This window comes from Tamandua tetradactyla, chromosome 10, assembly GCF_023851605.1.
Source record: "Tamandua tetradactyla isolate mTamTet1 chromosome 10, mTamTet1.pri, whole genome shotgun sequence".
NCBI classification, from domain to species: domain Eukaryota; kingdom Metazoa; phylum Chordata; class Mammalia; order Pilosa; family Myrmecophagidae; genus Tamandua; species Tamandua tetradactyla.
In genome coordinates this window covers 100,274,411-100,286,679 of record NC_135336.1, presented here as the reverse complement: position 1 = coordinate 100,286,679, position 12,269 = coordinate 100,274,411, and the positions used below count along the sequence as shown (strand labels likewise).

The window sequence follows — 12,269 nt, the reverse complement described above, 5'->3', positions numbered from 1 at the left end:
TTACTCATCTGCTCATACTCTGGATAAAGGGAGTGTCAGTCACAAGATTTTCACAATAACATGGTCACACCTCAAAAGCTCTATAGTTATCCAGTCATCTTCAAGAATTAAAGGTATTGGATTACAGTTCAGTAGTTTCAGGTATTTCCCTCTAGCTACTCTAGTACACCAGAAACTGGAAAGGGATATTTATAAACTGTGTACGAATAGACTCCAGAAAGACCTCTCGACTCTATTTGAAATCTCTCAGCCACTGGAACTTTATTTTGTCTCATTTCTCTCTCACCTTTTTGTTAAGAAGGCTTTCTCAGTCCCATGATGCTGGGTCTCAACTCATCCCGGAAGTCATGTCCCATTTGTCAGGGAGATTAAACACCCCCGGGGGTCATGTCCCATGTAGGTTGGGGGAGGGCAGTGGCTTTGCTTACGGAGTTAACTTAGAGAGAGAGGCCACATCTGAGCATAAAAGAAGTTCTCTGGGGATGACTCTAGGCATACTCGTAAAAAGGCTTAGCTTCTTTGCAGGAATCAGATTGGCAGTACCCAATGCTTGTGAGAATATCAGGTCTTCCCCAGGTGGAGAACTTTAATATTTCTACCTTTCCCCCAGTCCCTTAAGGGGACTTTGCAAATAAATCCTTTTTACTCTGTTGCCTATATTACTCAGGGATGTATTGGGCTATCACACCATCCTGTACAAACCTACAAGATCTCAGTCTCTATTCAAGATTACATGTAATTATGGTGTTCAAATAAGCTGACTGTACAAGTTAAATAGTGTGCTCTTATGAATTTTGCATCAAATAAACATCTTTTCCTCTGGTGTCATAGAGAAGTTGACATTTTAAAATATAGTCAGTATCATTCTTTACCCTTTCGTCTGATATACTTTATTCCTATCCAGAACAGTTTCATTCAGATCTTTAATTGAAGTCTGATCAGTTTTTTCAGTGTTTTTAGTAATTGCTGTATGGGGAAATGCTGACTTTCATAGCTGCAGAACTCTAGCTCTGAGTCTCAGGTGTCACAAACCCACAATTCCAGGGAGTGACCAGGTTATACACAAAGAGCTCAGCATCTCAGAATTTAGATATAACAGTTACAACTTTGGAGTAGATGTGGCTGCTGTAAGGAACCTTTACAGCCTTCAGCTGAAAACCTCTGCTCTCCAGTTCTCAGATACTGCCTATTATTGTTGGTCTTATTAGTGAGCTGTTTCTGGCTTTCCCATTTAATTTTATGGCTCTTGCATGAAATTAGAAACTACAGGATAGAACAGAGTGGGAACCAAGGAACCACCCTTGATCTCAGCATCCAGAGATGTCCCTTGTGAGTAAACATTGTGGTGTATGTGCCTGTAGTTTTTCCCTGCCAGTGTAGTATTGATGTGTGAATTTAGCTTCCAGCATGAGCTGTTTTGGAGGTGGTGTTTCCCTCTGTAGCAGTCTTCCTTGGATGTGTGTTGTTCCCTGTGGTAGTTAGATTCAGTTGTCAACTTGGCCAGATGAACGCACCTAGTTCTGTTGCTGTTGACATGAGCCAATGGTAAGTGAACCTCATCTGTTGCTCATTACATCTGCAGTCGGCTGGGAGGCGTGCCTGCTGCAATGAATGACGTTTGATTTAACTGGCTCGTGCTTAAATGAGAGAGCGCAACGTAGCACAGCCCACGCAGCTCAGCATACCCCATCTCAGCACTTGCAGCTCAGGCCAGGCCTTTGGAGATAAAGAAAGAAATCACCCTGGGGAAAGTTGTTGAAACCCAGAAGCCTGGAGAGAAGGCCAACAGAGACCATCCTGTGCCTTCCCACGTAAGAAAGAACCTCCGATGAAAGTTAACTGCCTTTCCTCTGAAGAACTAACAAAATAAATCCCCTTTTATTAAAAGCCAATCCATCTCTGGTGTGTTGCATTCCCGCAGCTAGCAAACTAGAACACTCCCTGATGGTGGGTGGTTACATTGTTTCCAGTATTCCACCATTGTTCTAGTGAGTTTGTGCAGTGGGGGCTTTGAAGTTACCCATTAGATGGAGACTCAGGTGAAATGTCACTTCATATCAGTCTGTGCACTGGTGACGCGAGGTGTTTCACTTTGGCCTTGGGCCTGAGTAGATGTCCACACAGCCTGCCTGCACTCTTCTGGCTCCCGCTGGCGGGTCTTGTGAGCTTTTGTGCAGCTTGCTGGGTCTAGCTGCCCTGAAAGGATTTGGCATGGACTTTACTCCTCAAGCATGAGCAACAGAAGAAACGGTGGTAAACAGGATTGTTTTACATCTGACAACAACAAGAAAGTGAAGAGACTTATCTATAAAATGGTAGAAAATATTTGGAAACCATGTGTCTGATAAAGGTCGGGCTAGACCCTTCCTGAGGTCTGGGGGCTGCATTTCTAGCTCTGCTTCTTCCTAAGTATTCGCCCTGCACTCCGGGTGGGACCCATCACTGCCTTCTCTCTCTATGCCAGCCGTGGAGCTGTCTGTTCTTTTCATAAACGTAGGTGGCCAGAGGTGTTGTTCCTGCCACTCCCCCACCTCAGAATCTCTTGGAAATTCCTTGATGCTTTTCCTTTATTCTTTTAAAAATTTGGGTTTGAGAATTTCTTAGCCTGGGAAGTTGGAGGAGATTTCTGCTACAAGTAGGTTTTTTGGACATGATTGGGGAAGGAAAAGGAGAGTAAGTGAGGGTTATTTTGTCATCACAGAAGAGCTTCTTGTGCTAATGGACAAGCCATGGTGAGAGTGGCTGTCACAAGTGGCCAGGGCCCAGCAGCGGTCCAAGGTGACCACCCCATTTGGGGTTAGGGCTCAGTGGGCCTCCATTCTGGTGGCTCCTTCCTTCTCGGGTGCAGACTCCTTTGTGAGCAGATGGATCCCCTCCCCAGAAAACACCCATCTTTGACACATCTGACATTGGATTTTAGGGGTTCCATAGACTCATACTTTATCAGCATTTTCTGGGTTGTGGTCCTGTGTGTCCTGCCCATGGCCGCAAGTTCTGGAGCTCGGGCCAGACCCCTGAACTGCCACCCAGGTGCTTCTTCGTTATTGTGCTGCAGCTTAAAGTGGGTTTGCGGAAGAGCCAGGATGGAACTTGTGGGTGGAAATGACCTTCCAAGGCAGCAGTTTGGAATGGCCGGCACAGGGCCTTGAGTGGGGCTGGTGGCAAGATCTTCCCTGGCACCCAGATTGGGGCCAGACTGGCTGAATGAGGAACAACAGTCGAGATGACAGGTGATATTTTCAGCTTTCGTGTGTGTGTTTCTGCAGGAGCACTTCCCATGGAATCATGGCGTTTCAGAGAACACGTGTGCAAGGGGTGAGAGCACATGGAAGGGCAGAGCCCCCAGCAGTGTGATGTGGGTTTGCGCTGCTCATGGGCAGGCTTGTCTCTGGACTGAGCAGAAGGAGCGCAGGGCTGGGGGTGAACTTCGGGAGCTCGGGGCAGAGCAGACACTGGATGTCTGTGGCCTTGGCATCCCCGCAGGCCTGGCAAGCAAGTGGCCAGTGGGTCTTCAGGTCAGGCCTGGGAGAGTTCCAGCTCTCTGGGGGATTTCAGGGCCCAACTATCCCTCCGCTAGGAGGCTGGACGCATCCGTGGGGCACCCCCTTCCCATGGAGGGAGAGCAATGTGCTAACACCCTGCAGGGCAGGGTGGGCAGGCCCGACCCCCACAGCCCCTGGGCCGACCCCCTGGCCAGCTGTCTGTCCTCAGATGTTCTGCCCTGTCTGAGGACCCCACCTCCCTTCTCACCTACCCTCGCCTCCAAGCCCCCCTCTTTACCTCCCCTCACCTCCAAGCCCCCTACCTCACCTCACCTTACCTCCAAGCCCCCCACCTCACCTCACCTCCAAGCCTCCTAGCCCCCTCACCCCCTAGCGCTCCCACTCGCCTTTCCTCCTAGCCCTCCTGCCTCACTTGTCAGGCCACCATCCGGGCTGGATCCTGGAATCAGTTCTGGGACAAATTTAGCCTGAGCCTGAGAGCCCATGCTGGCCTGAGAGCGCGGCAGGACGCCAGCCGCAGATGTCGGTGTTAAGCTGGCTGAGAGCGCGAGGTCTGCGGGCGCTCCAGAAGTGCGAGGGGCCCGTCGTGCCCATGGCCCTCCTGCCCGGGGCTGAGCTGCGAGGCCTTGCCCTCTCAGCCCCGCCCGCGGCCCGAGGCCCTGTTTCTGTTGCAGCTGCGGCTTAGGGTCAGGCTGTGGGGCCGTGGGGTGGGCACAGCCGGGCTGCTCGGTTAGACGATGCAAGCTCCAGGCGCCGGCACTCATGGTGCGCCCACGCGGGACTGTCTCTCAGCGCGTGGTCTCCGCTCCCGGCAGCCACCTTGCGGCCTCGCTGCGGGGCCATTGGCGCTGATGGCAGGGGAGGGGGGCGAGGGGGAAGGGAGGGGGCATGTCGGGGGAGGGGGGTGGCCAGGTCATCCTCTCAGCTGCTGATGGATGGTAGCTGCCTGGCACATAAACAGGAATTCAGCTGAAAGGGCTGTTTCTCTTTCGTTTCCTCCTTTTGTCCCTCTGCTCCTTTGGCACATGTGCTGGGTGTGTGTGGTCTGTAGTCCCTTAGGCTGCAGCCTTGTCGCACTCAGGTCAGAAGCCCTGTGGCAGACTGGGCCCCTGCGGCTGTCCGCGCGGCTGTGGGGCGAGCTGGTGACCGAGGGAGGCGGGCATGGCCGCTCTTCTAAGGCGAGGGGCAGAAGTGCAGAATCATGCCTTACCTTGGCGGGTGGAGGAGGCTCCAGTGGAAACGCGATGGAGAGTGGAGGCTGCGGGCTTGGCCGGGCAGCGGCGGTGTGAGGGAAGAGTGCACCGCGGCCTCGGCTTGGGGACTTGGGCTTGTGAGCGTGTGGTTTTGAGATGGACTGAGGACCTCGCCCGTCACTGCTCCCGCGACTCCGCGCTTCCTGCCTCATCCTGCTTTTCCTGTGTCCTGGGTCACACTGAGTCCCAACTCGTGGGTGCCACAGACGGTCCTCTTGGGGCTGCTGCGCAGGGCGGTGTGTCCAGGCGGTGCTCCTGGTCCAGCGTGATGGGGGCTGGGCAGTTCGGACCAGGCATTCTGTTGGGAGGGCCAGCCAAGAAGGTCCTTGCTGGGTGCTGGGTGGGTTGTGCTTTTGTTGGCGGTCAGTAGCGGCCCAGGGCCTGTTGGTCTTTGTCCCCTCCCTGCCTCCATGTGTGATAGAGGTCCTGGGGTCAAAGCACAGTTTTCCCCCAACATTTTATTATAGAAATTTATACCATACTCTGTAGTCATAGGAGTCTTGTGTTGAATACCTGTATATCCACTTCAAGTCTACCATTGGAAACAACATTTTAATAGAAAAAAATGGTTAGAGCACAGTTTGTCTGAGGCCGTGGCCTAGTCCATCTCTCCTGGCTCTGTGCTTTGGTGCCATGTCCCGTGGTGGGGAAGTGGCCTGTGTTGACTGTGTTAGGGGTCAGCAACCGGCTGGCGTGGGCTGGGTCAGCGTCTGGACTAACCGTGGAAATCTCTTGGGCCTTCCAGAAGCGTGGTGAGGAGGTGTACCGCCCTGACCTTCACAGCCTCAGAGGAGAAGGTTCTGGTGGCAGACAAATCTGGAGATGTTTACTCCTTCTCGGTGCTAGAGCCACACGGAGCTGGGACCCTGGAGCTGGGGCATCTGTCCATGCTGTTGGATGTGGTACGTGGGTGAGAGGCTCAGCTGGCTGTCTGGTGCCCTGCATGGGACCCCCAGGTCTCCCACCGAGGCACAGGAAGGCCAGCGATGGGTCAGGACCAGAGCAGGGCAGCCAGGCTGCGGTCCAGTGCCCAGCAGGGGAGGGAAGGACAGACTGCGGTGACCAAGTAGACATGAGGACAGAGAAGGGAGGGAGGGGCAGTGGCTCTCTCAGGGTTGATGGAGCAGAAGTGGCTTGTGTTTGGGAGCAGGTGGGAAGAAAGAATCCTGTTTCCATGTGCTGAGTTCAAGGAGTGGGAGGCCCAGATAGAACTCATCCCAGGGAAGCCTGGTGGAGGGCCTAGGGCCGGCAAGGGCCTTGAGAACTGCCCCGAAGGCCGGGAGCAGGGAGGATGGGCCAATTGGGTTTCCCAGGAGTCTGGAGGAGGGGGCAGGGGTCCCAGGGCACCAGAGAAGTACAGGTGCCCCTTGTTACATTGTGAGATGAAGTGTTTGCATCTTTCTCTTCTACCTGCTCTGGGCCCAGGCGGTGAGTCCCGACGACCACTTCATCCTCACCGCCGACCGGGACGAGAAGATCCGAGTCAGCTGGGCAGCCGCGCCCCACAGCATCGAATCCTTCTGCCTGGGACATGCTGAGTGAGCGCCTCCCTCCCTGCCCCGCAGTCTCCAGTGGGAGCTCAGGCTTTAACATAAAGATGGAACCTTCCTGGAAGCTGGTGGCCGCTGGGCGGCAAGTGCAAAGGGGCCTGCGCGACCTCTAGGGCTGTCCTTGGAGAGCTGCTCAGAAACCCTCTGCGAAGGGACCCCTTCCTCCTGGCAGGGTGCCCCCCCACTCCCCACTGCAGCCCTGCATGGATGTTTCTGGGAGTCTTTCTCCTCTGAATCTAGGCTAGGCCAGCCTCAACTCTGCTTGCCACAGCCCAGCTGTTCCTTCTGCTGAAGCAGGAGAGAGGAGCTTCCTCTGAGCACCTGGCATTTCACGGAGATCCCCGCCTCAGCCCTCCAGGGGCTTCTCTTCCTGTGTGGAGCCCCCACAGGCCATGGCAGGCACCTTTAGCCCTCAGGAGGGGATGTGCGGGCTTTGCAGTTCAGCTGGGGGTGGGGTGTTCAACGTCCCCAGGACGAGGTGGCTGCCCTGTACTGTGTGCTGGGGTTCATTGCTTCCATGTGAAAGGGGCATAGCTGAGGAATATGGCTCCTCTCAGGTGGGTGCAGTTGGTATTTATTCTGAGAAAGAGCACTTAGTTTAGTTGACTGAAATGCTTTAAAATAGATAGTTTGGGGCAGTGTAGAAATTGGAGGGATTAGTTCATTTCCGAGATTGTGCAGATTTTCTCATTTTGGATGTAGTGCAGATGTTGCCGTGCGAGTCATTCTGTCCCCTGTGTTTGCTTATTTTAACTTTTATTTGGCTCCAGTAACCCTTACTGGGGTCCTGCCCTGTCATTGCTCTGGCCGCCTGGAGCCCACCACTGCAGCCCTGTCTCAGGAGCTCCCCCGGCCCCTGCCTCAAGGTGCTCCCCTGGCAGGGCCTTGGCACCTGCTGTGTGGGTGGAAGGAGTGCTCTCCCCAGACAGCTGCACACGCCTGCTCTGCCTCCAAGGCCTGCTCACAGCCCTGTTTTCCACCCTGGCTGCTCCTGGAAGAGGCCCCTGTCATTGTCCCTGGCCCTACCTGCTGTCTTAGCCCGGTGCCCCAAATGGGAGCCACTGCCCAGGCTCCTGGACATGAGGGCTCTGTCGCCACAGCCCAGCCCTGGAGATGCAGCATGAAGGAGGTGCACAGCCCGCCTTGCCGTGAAGGGCTTCCACTGATCATAGGTGGACCTGCCCATCTGCAGCCGTTGGGTCAGCTAGATTGGGACCTGAGCCCTGTCATATGGGCCCTGGCTTACTAGTCGATAGGAAAGTAGGAAACTCGTTACCCTCAGGTGCTTGTCCTGGACCTGAAGGGGGTTTCTGGAGGGAAGTTGGCATTGTCTGGTGTTAATCTGGGAACTGGCCTGGATCCAGCTGCTGGATCTCTGAGGAGTGCTGGGGCGTCTTCCTGTGCCCTCTGTCTTTCTGCTCTGTCGGTCCCACTGCGATCGTCGTCATGGCGGAGGCCATGTGCCAATTCCCAGGAGAGGGGGGGCGGGTGGGGGCAGCTGCAGCAGAGCCGGAGTTTCTGGAGAGGCGGAGAGATGCTTTCTCTTGGCTGTGGCCTTGGAGCTCATTCTGGGCCCTGCAGCCTGCCTTTGGCTTAGCCTCCTTGGGTTGATGGGTTGCGCCCAAGAAGGCTGCACTGAGCCCCTGCCTCGCCTCGCCTCGCCAGCCTCCGCTGGCATCTCTTGTTAATCGCGTCCGTTTCCTCCGTTCTGCTGAACTCTGTGGGAGGTCAGGGGAGCAGGGTGGAGAAGGCCTTTCTTCCTTTTGAAGTGGCCAGAACGCTGGCTGACACTGCCTCTCGTGCCTAGGTTCGTGAGCAGGATATTCGTGGTGCCCAATCATCCAGAGCTGCTTTTGTCTTCCTCGGGGGTAAGTGCTTTGCTGAGCCCCTCAGTGGCTGTGGGGGTGGGGGAGCCGAAGGCCGAGGAGGGCTTCCTGCGGTTGCTAGCCTGTTGCTTCCTGTTGAAACGGAGCTCAAAGGATGTTAGGGAATGATGAGAAAGAAGGAAAGGAAGAACGAAAGAAAGAAAGACACAGATGGGCTCAGGGGGTCTGAAGCTTAACTTTACATCAGACATCAGACAACTTTATTCTTATCCAGATCCTGCTTAAATGCTGCAGGGTGACAAGAGGCATGCATGCATTTCTTGGAAGAACAGAGAGCTTATTTTTCAGTGCTCTCTTCCTTCATACTTAACATAACCATTTGGGGTGAACATTCTCTTCCTCCCAGATTGTTCTACATAACAATCTCCACAGTTTACTGCCGCCATCCTGAGGCCAGCTGCTCCCAACAAATTCTGCAGGTCTTGTTTTAACACTTGGCTCCTACACTAGCCTGTCCTGGTTTGTGCTCAGACATCATGTGTCTCTCTTCTGCAGTCCACTAGGTGGTGCTTCTGCTTTCTGAGTTGGAGAGCTCGTGGTGTGTGTGTGTGTGTGTGTGGGTGTGTGTACGCACATATGTGTGCAGACTGGCAGTGCTTGGTCTGGGTCTGTTCTTAGGCCTCATTGCTCTGGGGGTGGCCTCGTATCAGTTAAAGAGCAGCTGTGAGGAGCGGGGAGCCCCTTGCTGAGCCGGGGGGTCCATGGCCCTGTTAGCCCCAGCTGCACACTCGGCTCCTCAGCCTGACAGCAGGTGGGCGCCTGAGGACAGGTGCTGAGACGGCTGGCCATGTACCAGGAGGTGGGCCTGCTGCCATCCCTGCAGAGGTAAGGGGAGCATTGAGCTGTTAGGCCCTGTTGTAGTTTGTAAGCTGCCAGAATGCAAATACCAGAAACAACCTGGCTGGGCTCCTGCCCGGTGCTCCCTTGTCCTCATCTGTCCTCTCATTGTTGCTGCTTCACCTGGCTGGGCTTCTCCATGCTCCCTCATTCCCATTTGTCCTTTGATCATTGCTTTTTCACCTGGCTGGGCTCCTGCTTCATGCTGCCTCGTTCCCCTTGGTCTTCTGATCACTTTTTCATTTACTTGGTTTCTTCTTCCTGCTGTTGAAAGCACTGTGTAGTCCCGGGAAAGGAAGACCTCATCGTGGCTCGTGACCCGGTACTGGCCTGCTTGGCCACACGCATTCCATATACCTTCCAGCGTTTTTCATGATAAAGAAAATGCCTCACACATACAGAAAGGTGTTAAATGAAGGCCTCAGATTTGGCATACGGCTTTGCTGGCAATTTTGAAGAAGCAGAATGGGCCAATTTGTCCCAAGACCCTGAGGCTTCCCTGCCTGCCTCCTTGGAGGCCAGCCCCAGTGAGACTTCCTCATTGGCTTCCCTGTGGTTGTCTGAGTTCAGTTTTTTTTTTTTTTATCTAAAACATTTATTTAAAATGCCACGTATCAATGGTATAATTTGGAAGTTTGTATGGCATGTGAATATATAGTATATCTCAATGGAATTGCACTGTAAAAAAGCCACACATCACTGAAAGGCTTGTAAAGAGAAGCAGCCACCCCCTGCCTCTGCTCCTCCAAGATGCACTTTGACCCCTTCAGTTCTTTCTAGTTAACATTTAGCCCTGTTGCTTCAAATATGAATAATCACAAAGTGGCTGTGTGTTTTGATTTGCTAAATGCTGCTGGAAGGCAATATGCCAGAAATGGAACAGCTTTTAAAAAGGGAATTTATTAAGTAACAAGTTTACAGTTTAAGGTCAGAGAAATGTCCAGAGGGAGACACCTTGACTCAAGAAAGGCTGATGTCTGTCACATGGGAAGGCACATGGCTGGCTTCTGCTGGTCCTTGTTCCTGCTTCATTGCTTCCAGCTTCTGATGCCAGTGGTTTCCTCTCTACACATCTGTCGGCCTGCACTTAGCTTCTTTGGGACAACTCTGGGTCCTGGCTTACTTTGCATCTCATGGGAAGGCACATAGTGATGTCTGTGGGGCTCTGTGTCTCGAAGTCTGCTCTAGGCATCTGCTCTCTGTCAACATCTCCAAAGATCGGTGTCTGTGTCGGCTCTGAGCTCTCTCCAAAATGTTTCCCCTATTAAAGGACTCCAGTAAACTTAATCGAGACTCACCTCAAATGGGCAGAGTCACATCTCTATCTAATCAAAAGGCCACACTCACAATTGAGTGTGTCACATCTCCATGGATACAATTCAGAGTTTCCATCCTACGTAATAACTCTGCCCCCACAAGATTGGATTAGGGAAGAAAGCATGACTTTTCTGGAGTACATAATTTAAACCAGCACAGCATCTATAGGCTCTCCTGTCTTCTCTCGGGAAAGGAACAACTTACTGCTCTTTCCCTTTGATTCTTTCCCCACTGGCTGCTCTCCCCTGGAGCCCCCGTCTCTCCATTTACTGCTTTTTCTTGGTGGCGTGTGCTCCCCCAGTAGCTTTCTGAGATGTGTGTGTGGTGGGGTGGGGGGGACTGCTCTGAGGCTGGGCCTTTCTGAAATTGTCCTTAATTTCCCCCAACACTTGGATGACAGCTTCTTGGTGAAAGGTTTTCTGTCAGGAATTGAGGACTCCACCATCGGTTTCTCTCTCTATCCTAATGCCCCCCATTGCCTCCGCTTTTCTGTTCGGTCCGAAACCATATTGAGTTTGAGCCTTTGCTCGCGACCTGTTTTTCCTCCGAAAGCTTTGGGGGCCCCTCTGTGTTCCCGAAGGTGACGGCTATGGGCAGCGGTGGGGTCTAGAGGAAGTCATCGGCTGCGCTGTCCTACCCCTGGGCTTTGTCCTCCTGATTGCTTCTTTCGGAATTCGGACTTGATGCTGGGCTGTTTAGTTTATTCTCTGATTCTTCTCCCCCCCCACACACACCCTACCCCCTCTTATGTCTCTCCTTGTTTCTACTCCTTCCTTGTTATGCTTTCTGGGCGATTTTCTCAATTTTATCTTCCAACCTGCTGTGGAAATTCTGATTTCTGTTGCTATTTTTAGTTGTCAGGAACACTTTCTTTTGTTCTCCAAATGTTTCTTTTTATAGCTGCCCTTCTCATAGCGTGGTCTAGTGTCTTTTTCTCAAGGAGATGGTGTTTTTTCTTCTCAGTTTATTTTCCTTGCCTAGTGTGGATTCCTTTCTTTTGCATGTTTTGTTTGCCTTTACTGAAAAAATGGGAGCTCTCCACAGGTGTCTGGTGACCCCCCTGTTGGGCCTGTTGGAGGCTGTTTGGAGAGTGGGGCCCAGGTGCTGTCAGCTGCAGTGTGGGGCAGTGGGCCCCTAAGTCTCTTCTCTCCTGACGGTCAGCCAGTTGTCCAGTGTGTCTCTGGCATTGAAACCCAGGCCTCTCCAGATCCGGGCCCCAGAGTGAGATTTTTGTACATAATTCTTCTTTTTGCATTTCTGATGGTTTTCTAAGCATTAAGGCTCTTTATGTATTATTCTTATAAGAGCACAGCCGATTGGCACTCACAGGCAATAAAGGGGGTGCTCTTTCCCCACCCCAGCAGGACACGTGTCATAGGCTCATCAGTCTGGTACGCTTCCCTGTAGGTTCATGAGCACTGAAGGGCCTGATAGGTGTGTGTGTGGCAGGTTTGACATGTGTATCTATTGAATGTGTGGTATCTTTGGTGTGTGTCTGTTAACGTGTGGCATGTCTGGCGTGTGTGTGGCGTCTTTGTTATGTATGTCTCTGTGTGTGGCATGTTTGGCGTCTGCGTATCTGGCATGTGTGTCTCCTGCGTGTGTGGCATGTTTGGCGTCCGCCTGCGTGTCTGGCATGTGTGTCTCCTGCATGTGTGGCATGCTTGGTGTATGCCTGCGTGTCTGATGTGTGCGCACACGTGGTATGTCCTGTGCACCTGTAGAAAGGCCCAGCAGGGGTGGTCTTTGTTCCTCAGATGTGTCCTGGCCCTTCTGCCCTGCGGGGCCCCTCCCGAGTTTCCTGTGACAGGCGCCCTTCCCGCAGCTGGGCGGACACTGCCCACAGAGAGGCGGTGCTGCCCCTCACCACGCGTTCCTGCCCGGCGTGCCCCTCCTCCTTTGCGCGCACGCTCCTGCTCAGGA

At 53.2% G+C, this 12,269-nt stretch overlaps 1 protein-coding gene across 4 annotated transcripts in view; it reads left to right on the top strand.

Moving 5' to 3' along the window:
* Positions 1-12,269, top strand: part of WDR4 (WDR4 tRNA N7-guanosine methyltransferase non-catalytic subunit) — a 71,443-nt gene that overhangs the window by 13,362 nt on the left and 45,812 nt on the right. For all 4 annotated transcript variants that reach the window (XR_013158725.1, XM_077119000.1, XM_077118998.1 and 1 more), the window contains exons 4-6: positions 5,502-5,658; positions 6,182-6,294; positions 8,114-8,174. Coding sequence is in view for 3 of the 4 variants with exons in the window: in XM_077119000.1 (XP_076975115.1) it covers positions 5,502-5,658; positions 6,182-6,294; positions 8,114-8,174 (331 nt within the window). In the remaining variant the exon portion in view is untranslated. The remainder of the gene's footprint in view (positions 1-5,501; positions 5,659-6,181; positions 6,295-8,113; positions 8,175-12,269) is intronic.